At 39.9% G+C, this 11,307-nt stretch overlaps 1 protein-coding gene across 4 annotated transcripts in view; it reads left to right on the top strand.

The window, feature by feature from the left end:
* Positions 1 to 8,845, top strand: part of hhatla (hedgehog acyltransferase like, a) — a 15,843-nt gene extending 6,998 nt beyond the window's left edge. For all 4 annotated transcript variants that reach the window (XM_015957413.3, XM_015957411.3, XM_015957414.3 and 1 more), the window contains 6 exons: positions 245 to 416; positions 1,382 to 1,526; positions 1,798 to 1,833; positions 1,915 to 2,116; positions 2,221 to 2,362; positions 8,381 to 8,845. In XM_015957413.3, the coding sequence (XP_015812899.3) occupies positions 245 to 416; positions 1,382 to 1,526; positions 1,798 to 1,833; positions 1,915 to 2,116; positions 2,221 to 2,362; positions 8,381 to 8,523 (840 nt within the window). In that variant the 3' untranslated portion in view covers positions 8,524 to 8,845. The remainder of the gene's footprint in view (positions 1 to 244; positions 417 to 1,381; positions 1,527 to 1,797; positions 1,834 to 1,914; positions 2,117 to 2,220; positions 2,363 to 8,380) is intronic.
* The last annotated feature ends 2,462 nt before the right edge of the window (positions 8,846 to 11,307 follow it).

Here is an 11,307-nt window from a genome sequence, read left to right as displayed (position 1 = left end):
CTGTGTGTTGTAAAATTGTACATATGTTGGGCTGCATCAATAACGTTGAAATAAAATACTCCAACTTCCTCATTTCAGATGACAGTTTGCACTTAGACTAGCCGTTAGCTCGTCAGTCTTGAAGAACGTGATCTCTATTTTCCAAACTGAGGTTGCTCAGGAAGTTTTTGTGCATTGACTAATTCAGTTAATATTTGAGTTTTAGTTGGTTAATTCACATGAGTGATGGTATTGCATTTGACAGGCAAACAACACTCAGCTGACCCGAAAGGAGAGGGAGATGTGGAACATCACCACCAAGGCCTTGTTGCATCTGGGGGTGATTCTGGTGGTGGACGTTTTTTTCCACTACCTTTACATCCTAACTATACCCAGTGACATGAAGCTGGTGGCCAAGCTTTCTGACTGGTGTCTGGGTGAGTGGACAAAGAGGAGTGCCCTGTATCTCCTTCTTAAAATGTTTATGCATCAGATTGTGACTCTTAGTTCCCTGCTCATAAACAATTTAGGTTCTACATTAAACAGTTTTTTTTTCAGTGATAAAGAGAGACTCAGGGACAACATTTAACTGCTTCTTGAAACCTTTTCAGTGAAATCAATTAAATAAAATGCTTGAGAGACTAATGATGAAACCACAATGTTAAACTGTATTAAGTTATGGTCCTGGCATCAGTTTAATTTATTTATTATGACGATCATCACATCAAATCAAGGCTTCTCCAGACCTGCTGTAATACAGACCGCTATGGGAGACCCTTCCTGTCCACAGCCACCAGCATCTATTACCCCTATTCAAAGATTATGAAATGATATGAGATCATTATTGTTGATATTATTTTATTGTTGTTTTTGAAGAATGAGTTACAACACTTATTTTCCCCCTGGAACCATTAAAGTGTTTTTGAATATAATTGAACTGAATCAGACTTAAAATAATATATAAAAGTGTTTTTAGTAGAAATTTTCTTTTCAGAAGGTGAAACTTGAAACATGAGAATATGGTGCAGAAGTCAATTTATTTCAGGAACTCAGCTCAGACTGAGAGACGATCTAAAGGCCCAGCAACCCTTTGCAGGTGTTTTGGATTCATTAGCTGATTAGGGTGGTACTCTTGAGTCTACAATATTGTTCCTTTTCACAATATTCTGTTTGAGATTCTGAATGTGGGGTTTTCATAAGCTGTAATTATCACAATTATAACAGATAAAGGCTTGAAATATGTGGCTTTGCATGTAATGAGTCTAACTCATTAGTTTCACTTTTTAAGTAGAATTACTTACATTAATGAACTTTTGAATATTCTAATTTTTCAAGTTTCACCTGGATTGTCAACATCTGTTCATGCCCCTCATCTATTTTTTTTTTTTTTTTTTTTTTGCAGCTGGACTAGCTTATTCCAACCTGGTGTATGACTGGGTAAAAGCAGCTGTAATGTTTGGTGTCATCAACACCGTGGCCACTCTGGACCACTTGGACCCCCCCCAGCCTCCCAAGTGTATCACCATGCTCTATGTTTTCGCTGAGACGTATGTGTGACTCACTCTGAGCAACATCGTTAACCCTCTGGAGGCAGGCATTGCAGATTTGCAACAGTTAAAACCTACCTACCTGGTTACTCCACATACGTATTTCATGAGCATTTTTTAACTCAGAAGTATACCCGAAGGACTTAGTTGTTTGTCCTTTTATCAAAACTTATTTTGAGCCTGAGGGGGTTAAATCAGTGCTAAGCCTTGGAATCAGGTGAACATTTAGTGTTTGAAATAAATAAAACAACTAAAATTTGTTTTTTTGCAGGCACTTTGACAGAGGCATCAACGACTGGCTGTGCAAGTAAGCGTTTAGATTTGAATGGCAGAATCTGATGAAGCTTAGTAAAGATAGTTATGTTGAATCTGCATTGACATTTTGCAGGTATGTTTATGACTACATTGGTGGGGATCATGATAAGATTTTTAAAGAACTTCTGGCAACAGTCTCCACTTTTGCAATCACTACCTTGTGGCTGGGCCCATGTGAACTGGTTTATATCTGGTCTTTTTTCAACTGCTTTGGCCTAAACTTTGAGCTTTGGGTGGCCAAGTTCTTCTCTCTTCCACCATTTTCCATCATGGAGGTGAGAAACATGTTGTATTTAAAAATACTCTCCTTGAAGCACCAGTTTAGGTGTGTGACCAGACAAGAACTGAAGTACCTACTTCTGTATGATTTTGACTCTAGAATGCCATGGGTGAGGCCATGTCTCGCAGGATCAGGGGTGTGTTCAACGCTGCCAACTTCTGGGCCATTGTCCTCTACAACGTCCTCTCCTTGAACAGTTTGGAGTTTGCCAAAATGGTGGGCAGAAGATTGATTTTCAAAGGTGGGTCATGAAAGTCATGAGATGGCATCAGCTTAACAACAATCATGTTACTCCTAATGGGTAAAGTGACTTCTTATTCCAGTAATGCATGAGGAGGGTCTCTTTTGTCATTATTAGCAAAACATCAGATAAACTGGTTAGATTTTCTTAAACCTCATTCAGTTTTCATCTAAAACTGATAAACTTTCTGTCAACCACATACAAAATCATCACAAAGACTAAATTAAATTGGAAAACACAAAAATATTTACAGTTTGAGCAATTTTACAGATATTAAGCTAAACTTTGGAGTCAAATTAGCTAAGAGTAGTATACAACACATACTCCAAACATTAAACATTGGAGACCATACTTTCTTAAAATTGTACCACTTACTTTTGGAGTCAACCCTTTTTGTTTAATAGAAAAAATTAAAAACTGAATGGGACAGCTGATTCAAAATGGCTGCCACAGATTAGCAAAATTCTGACTAGTCTGCAGAAGGGTCTTCTGGGTTCAGTGTGGATGTAAAGGGGACATATTATGCAAAATTCAATCAATCAATCAATCAACCAACCAACCAACCAATCAATCAATCAATCAATCAATCAATCAATCAATCAATCAATCAATCAATCAAGCTTTATTTATATAGCACTTTCCACCACCCTCAAAGGGGGCCCAAGGCACTGGACAAGAAAAGTAGCAAGTCATAAAAACATTAAAAATAAAATAATAACATAGACATTTGTGAGAACAATAACAAGCAAATGAGATCAAATTTAGATAAAAGAAAATTTTAATTAAGCAGTTAACAGAAAGCTAAAAACAAAAAAATTAAAAACCAGAAACCAAAAGCATTAGGAAAAGGCCATCCTATAAAAATTAGTCTTCAACCTACTCTAGACTGCCAGTGATGGGGGCTGTTTGATTATGAGCTGGTTCCAGAGAGAAGGTGCAAGGACTTGAAAAGCCCGATCACCATGAGTCTTAAATCGGGTGCGGAGGACAATAACCAATTTCTGGTCAGCTGACCGTAATGACCTTGAGGGAACATGCTTTATTAAGAGCTCAGCTAAGTAAGTGGGGGCACTGCCTTGGAAAAACTGAAACACAAAAGGCAGAATTTTAAACTGTGCCCGGTAGGACACTGGTAGCCAGTGAAGAGAGGCCAGCACTGGAGAAATGTGGTCTCTTTTCCTAGTTCCAGTCAAAAACCTAGCTGCACTGTTCTGAACTAATTGCAGGCAATGTACAATAGTCTGACCCAACCTAGCATATAGGGACAATAGTCAAGCCTAGAGATCACAAACGTATGGAGTGCACACTCCCAAGTAAGTTCTGGAAAGAATAGGCTTGAGTTTAGTAAAGCAACATAACTGAAAAAGGCATGACCGAACCATTGAGTTGACATGAGAGTCCAAGCTAAGAGCAGAGTCAAGTCTTAGCCCCATGCTAGTGACAACCGGCTTCTGGAGGGTTGAGAAGGTGCACAAATCGACAGTAGAACCTAAATCTGATCTGCAACTTGGGTGAAACATGATAAATTCTGTTTTACGTTCATTAACTTACACAGGTCTCAAGGGTCAAAAAAGATACTCCGTTCCCCAGAGACAGTGGAGAATAGATCTGACAGTCATCATCATGTTCGTGGAACTTAACACCATGTCTATGAAAGATGGATCCCAACGGCAACAAATTCATTGTAAAAAGCAGTGCTGAACCCCCCAGCACAGAGCCTCCCAGGAAGAGAGAGCTTCCCCCAATTACACACAGAACCTTCTACCATATAGATATGAGCAAAACCATTCAAGACCAGACCCAGTGATTCCCACACATAGTTCCAGGTGATCAAGCAGTGTATCATAGTCCACTGTGTCAAACGCTGCCATAAGGTCCAATAAAAGAAGTGCCACAGAGAAACCCTGATCCAAATATATATAATTGTCATTCAAGACCCTAAGCAGGGCCGGTTCAGTGCTGTGTCCAGGCTTAAACCCAGACTGGAAAACCTAAAAAAAAATCAGAGTCAGATAAGTGAGACACCAGCTGCTGGTAAACAGTCTTCTCCAAAATTTTAGAGGTGAAGGGGAGGGTGGAGATGGGCCTATAACTGTCCAACACTGAAGCATCAGTGTTTGTGTTTTCTTGTTTTGCTACCATGTGGGTCTCTACCACCTCTAAGAACACTCCAAATATGACAAAATCCATCCATACTTTTGCCATCAGTGTTTGGTTTAGGAATTATGTGCCTAAAATAAGCAGTTTCATAAAGTCTCAGTTTGTGATGTCACAAATTACAAATTAGCATTGAATCACCTTTCACCTGGAGAGCAACTGCTTCTGGAGGAGCAGCTGCTTTGTTCTGATCCTGGATATCAGAGCTTCTCAGCTTATAGCAGCCTGAGTGGGGAAGGAGTGGGCGTGACCAGCAACAGCTTGTATTCTAAAAGTGACAGAGCCTTGAAACAGCTCATTCTGGAAGATATGAAAATGTCCAGAATTAAACTGCTGAAATAATTTTATGTGAGAGCAAAGAACATCATAAAGATGTTTCGTGTTTACCATAAAACTATTTTAACTAAAAAACAAACAAACAACAAAATTACTTACTAAAAAGTCATTATATGTCTCCTTTAAGCCGAGGTGCTTTATGAATAAGATAGATATGGAGAAAAATGCCGCCCCATAAAAAATGGACGTAAATTGGTTGAAATACCATTATTACTGCAACAAAGTCACGTAGTACACTACAACAATATTTCAATGCATTTTGGCCTTCTACATATAAAGAATTAGACATACATAAGCAGAAGTTGAAGGAAATTGATGCATGCCTGGTGGCTAGCTATTGTTTAGAAAGAAGACACCACATCTCACCTATTCTTAAAACGCTTCACTGGTTGCCCGTTAAATTCAGGATCAATTATAAAATTTTACTTCTCACGTTCAAATCCTTAAACGGTCAAGCTCCTCCCTATCTGTGTGATCTCCTTCATTACTACCACCCTCCTCGAGCTCTTAGGTCTGAAGATCAACTCCTCTTAACTGTCCCTAAGGCACGTTTGAAGACTCGTGGGGAAAGGGCTTTTTCAGTCTGTGCCTTAAAGTTATGGAACTCATTACCACTGCAGGTTAGGCAAGCTTCCTCTATCGGCGTCTTTAAATCTCGTCTGAAGACCCTCTACTTCACTTACGCATTCGATCCCTAATTCCATAACTCCTTAGCTCATCCATTGTCCCTCCTAGACAATTCAATTTTAATTTTGTGTTTTTATATTCTGGTTTTATTTGCTTTTACTGTTAATAGTCTGTTGTTTTATTTCTTTGCTCCTTTTTACATTTTCTATCTACCTGACTATTTTAACTTGTGTTTTCTTGCTTGTTTTTTGTGCAGCACTTTGTATGGTTGTAATGCCGTGTTGAAAGCGCTATATAAATAAAGTGGTATGGTATGGTATAAATTTTTCTCCATATTAACAGACAAGACAAAAATGAAATAAATAAATAAATAAATAAAACAAATTCATGAATACTTACTGTAGTTATTATATGGTTAACAAAAACACAATTTTTTCATCTGCATGCTTGGGGAAGACTTGAAGTTGCTGGTTTTAAAGATGTGGTTTACTGAAAAACGATTAAAAAAAATCTTATCTCTGAGTATAATCAGTCACTCAGTCAGTTTTTAATGCAGGCTGAACATGAAAATAGTTTCCTACACCTATCTCCTGCATTAGCTTCTGATAGAAATTAGACAATGATTTACCATACCACACCACACTATACCACACCACACCATCGGGGCGACGGTGGCACAGGAGTTGAGTGCTCGCCCCGTAATCGGAAGGTTGCAGGTTTGAGCCCTGCTCAGTCTGTCGCTGTCGTTGTGTCCTTGGGCAAGACACTTAACCCACCTTGCCTGCTGGTGGTGGTCGGAGGGACCGGTGGCGCCAGTGCTCGGCAGCCTCGCCTCTGTCAGTGCACCCCAAGGCAGCTGTTGCTACATCGTAGCTCATCCCCACCAGCGTCTGTATGTGTGTGTGAATGGGTGAATGACTGATTGTGTTGTATAGCGCCTTGGGGGGTTCCAGGACTCTAGAAGGCGCTATATCAAATACAGGCCATTTATTTTACCATGTTTACACCATACCATACCACACCATACCATACCACACCATACCATACCATACCATTTTATTTATAAAAGCGCTTTCAACATGGCATTACAACCAACCAAAGTGCTGATTTGAAAAGCCTGCAGCCTGCTAAGTCATTAGCCTGGCCTGCCAGACTCCTCCTCTGTTTAATTCTGCACAGAGAAAGGGTCTGGGAACTCTCCTATTCAAATAACCCCACCCCGTGAGAATTCTAACTGAGCCAATCAGCGCTGAGCAGCATACGTCACACACCACGACGCCGAGTTTGTCGAACATGGCGACTGAAGCGGAGTTTGCTGCGGCTCTTTCCTCTGTTCTAAATGACTTGGACAAATCTTTAAAACCACAACAAGTAGAAGCGCTAAAAGTCATTCTTCTAAAGAAAGATGTTTGCACTGTCGCCAGACGCCATTTTTGACTACAGCTAAAAAACTACAGCGCCGCTCAGTTTCTCATAAACAACGAAGACAGCGGCAGAGTTCTTTGTGGCTCTTTCCTCTGTTCTAAATGACGTGAATGTCTTTGAAACCACAACAAGTAGAAGCGCTAAAAGCCTTTCTTCTATAAAAATAAAAGATGTTTACACTGTTGCCAGACGCCTTTTTATTTTAACTATAGCTAAAAAAACTACAGCGTTGCGTGGTACAGTCGGCATTTCCATCTTTTTTCTGATTGGTTATTTTTGAGCTGCCTAGTCCCGCCCCTCATGTGCCTCTCTGCCTGTGAGTTACCAGACTCTTTCTCTTTGCAGAATTAAACAGAGGACGAGTCTGGCAGGCCAGGCTACTAAGTCACACTGTCACTTACTGTAACATTCATGGACTCAGCCATCTTGACTTGCAACGGGGAAGGCTGGTTTAGCATCCGGGAAACAGCAGAGAACTCCTCGGCTAGTAGAAGCTAACCATTAGCATTAAAGTGACTGTGTGTATTTTCCCTGGTGATATGGAGCGGTACATACCTAAATCATTGCAAGCAAGTGCAATTTTCAAACAAGTACTTTGTCAGATCATTCAACCTCTAGCAAAATAACAAGCACTTCAGACTCCCTTTCATCACTGGCAACAAGTGAAGAGGTAAATGTGTAAAACAGCAACATTTATGAAAGGCAAAAGTTTTGTAACCGCTTACTACAAATAATTGAATGTGTTTTGTCCTCACATGCTCATGTATAAGAAAATATTGCGTCTAACATGGCGTCCCCCAGAGACTTAGACCCACTCCCATGTATTTAAGACTCCATTGTTATGGTTATAAGTTATGAAGCATATTTTTCAACAAATGGGCATTATTTTATTCATTATCAACAACATTTTGATAGATATTTCCAGAGATTAATGGTAAAAATTACACATTGTCACTTTAACAACTCCACTACAGCAGAACTCCTCCAGGCTTGTGCTATTTGTGGAGATAAAAATCAACGTCAGTGATGGGAGTTGGGTTGCTATTAGCTAATCAGTGGTGAGATGTCTAAATATCAGGAAATAAGACTCCAAAACCTGCTGTCTGAAGCTCAGCTGATGTGGCTCATTTCTACTTCCTGAAACTGGAGCACCGACGCTTTTCCCCGGAGTACGACTTACAAGGCATTCATTCCTACTAGAGACCACTGTAAATGTATTGATTAAACGAGTGAAACACACCTTTAACATACACGTAGTAACTTTTTAGCCGTCGTTTTTTTCTGACACGAAAGCAACTGAGACTCACTCTCACACTTGAATGTTAACAGATGACACATAATGTCATTTTCAAAATATGACCAAAGTTTATCATTTATCATCATGAGATGAGCTAAGTTAGAAAATTTGAGATGAAAAATTGACTATCAGGCCTGAAACTGATCCCTGTTTCCCTCTTCCTTCTGTTTGTTTAGGTTTCCCTCTGTCCACCCTGTCAGTGCTGCTCGTGACCTACTGCGGTGTGCAGCTTGTGAAGGAAAGGGAGCGACAACAAGCTCTGCTGGATGATCCGGAGCCAGTGCAGAAAGTGGACGGTGCCAAAGAAAAAGCAGAATAATCAAGACAAATAGAAAATATATAGGTTTTTGGACTTTATGGTAACATTGTTTGGTCCTCTGAACCAGATTGTGACATCCAGTCAGCACCAATAATTCGTTACTAGTTGTGTTTCTGCTTGCCAGAAAAGAGATATTTTGAATTGAGACTTAACCAAAAGTGCTCTTGCTGCAGATAATCGCCAAATCCTTTAGCACAAATTCACCGATGGCGTATTTCTTATTCGTACTTTATCTGAACAAAAAGATTATTAAAGAGATTACGAGTCTGTAAACAAAAGTACAGCATAGATTATGCCATTTATTATTAAAATTATGAATGAACAGCTACTTCTTTCTTTGTGGCTGTAAACTGGTTTACTTTCAATTCTCCTCAAATTTGAACATTCTTGTCTTTTATCACCTTCATTATTGTTGATTTTAATCGGATGTCTTTGTTTTCCTTAGATTCTTTAGTTTGTAATAGTAATTCTGAATCACACTGAAAGGAATAAAACTTGAAAACACTCCCCAAATGGAGTGCAATAAGGAAAACAAACAAGGGGTGTTGTGGGGATCCTCCACAAAGCTTGCAGCTGATTGTATTGTATAGGGGATAGTCTACTGTATTTAATACGTCAATAGATGTTTTATTATGTTGAATGTATAGCCGAGTTACTGATGACTGTACAGGAAGTGATTGCCTTCCATCCCTGCACAGTTTCCATATGACATTACTGAGGCCTGTCAGCGTTTCGTCCCTTCGTCGACAGAGTCTCACTTTGCAATGAAAGTTGATAAGCCTAACAGGAAGTATGTGTTCCTCATATCCCGCCATCGGGAGACCATGATGCCTTTTCTCATTCAAGTGTTTTCAAAATAAATTGACTTGAAATAAAGTTTTATTTCATTTAGTAGTTAGATTTTTTGTTTTGTATGTTTTGAAGGCACAGCAGCAGCTCAGGAGACAGGGTGGGTTGCCTAGTGAACGGATGGAAATCGATCCCAGCTCCCGCCCGGGTATTCTGCTGTCGTGTCCTTCATCATCATCATCAACTTTATTTATATAGCACCTTCCAACTGCCAGAAGGCAAACCAAAGTGCATTAAAAGCATCGCTGACCCATACAATGATCAACAAAAATAGATATAAAACAAATAAGAACAGAAAAGAGCAGGAGGTAAGAGCAACAAATGATAAAAAACAAGATAAAATAAGTTAAATAAAACTGGAATAAACTTTGCTAAATGATCTAAAAATATGACCTGCGGGAACGCCACTGTATAAAAGTGAGTCTTCACCCGACTCATAAAAACCGGCAGTGAGGGTGCTTGTCGAACCTCGAGCAGAAGACCATTCCACAGCTTGGGGGTCAAAACTGAAGAAGCCCTGCCTCCTCTGGTTAAGCATTTTGCTCTTGGGACAACTAGTAGGTCTTGCTGCGATGACCTAAGTGCACAGGATGGTTTATATCGGGTAAGTAACTTGGTCAAATTACTTGGAGCACAGCCCTGCAGAGACTTGAAAACAAAAACAAGTATCTTGAACTGAACTCTGAAAGATACTGGAAGCCAGTGCAGATTGGCTAAGACAGGTGTGATGTGTTCCCACATTCTGGTGCTGGTCAGGAATCTAGTAGCAGCGTTTTGTGCAAGCTGGAGTCGATCAAGTGCAGTAGTCTAGGCGAGAAGTAATAAAAGCATGGACTACGGTCTCCAGATGAGCTTGTGACACTAGCGGCTTGATCCTGGATAAACGGCGAAGATGAAAAAAACCAAGAACACACCACTCTATTTATATGCGTCTCTAGCTTTAGTGACGCATCCAACTTTACACCCAGATTAGTGACTAGCTCTTTTTTAAAAGGGGCCAGCGAAGAGAGGTCAACTTCCTGTTTAGAGGCTTTGACTAAAAACGATTACCTGTTTCGCCCTCATTAAAATTTAAAAAGCTAGAGGCTGTCCATGCACTAACTTCATCTAGGCAATCCAGTATTGACTTAACTGTGGCTATTGTAACCCTGGACGCAGTTAGATAACTAGACCAGCAGCTAGGCTTGGCAGGATTACAATAGGAACTAAGGTGGGTGCAAGAGGAAATGGCAGGAGGCAGGAAATGAGCAAAAATAGAAAATATTTAGTTAGGAAAATGTGAAATGAGAAGACAGTTTTAACAATGCAAAACTCAGATCAACAACTCTGAGCCGGCCCAAAAAATAAACAAAATAAAACCCCAGTCTTATTTTGGACTCAATAGTTGAGTTGTCCTTTTAGTCGTTAGTCAAGTCAAAGCGTCTTTCAGTTTCAGTTCTTTCTGGTTCAGTGGTTTGAGTTGTTACCACTTGGTGTTCACATTCGGTGAGAAGAGTGATGGGTCTTCAATCGAAGTGTCTTTGGGTTCTGGGCAAAGGCTCGCCATCTCCATCCGGAGAGAATCCAGGAATTCGATCCAGTTCTTAATCGGCATGGATAAAAACTTAGCCTGCACAATAATAATGAAATTATTGTACATAACTAAAACTCAATTTCTATTTCTTTTCACAGCTATAGCTTAATTTTGTATCTCCAGTTCTTATTGTAATGTAAGTTTCAGTGGGCGCACGGGCAGAATATCTTGCCCTCCAGACAGAACCCGAAAACACCACCAGTAGGCAACGACTTATAAAACGATACACTTGATTACATACTCAATAATAAGACACACTAATAAAACACTATGGCCAGAGTCCCTAATCATAAAACCAGCTGTCCAGCATGAGTAACACAAGCAGTGGTACTTAGCTGTCTCAGATGCTGTGACCCCCCTCC

This window comes from Nothobranchius furzeri, chromosome 11 (assembly GCF_043380555.1).
Source record: "Nothobranchius furzeri strain GRZ-AD chromosome 11, NfurGRZ-RIMD1, whole genome shotgun sequence".
Lineage (NCBI taxonomy): Eukaryota > Metazoa > Chordata > Actinopteri > Cyprinodontiformes > Nothobranchiidae > Nothobranchius > Nothobranchius furzeri.
The sequence above is the reverse complement of the archived record's forward strand: the minus strand, read 5'-3'. Positions and strand labels throughout refer to the sequence as shown.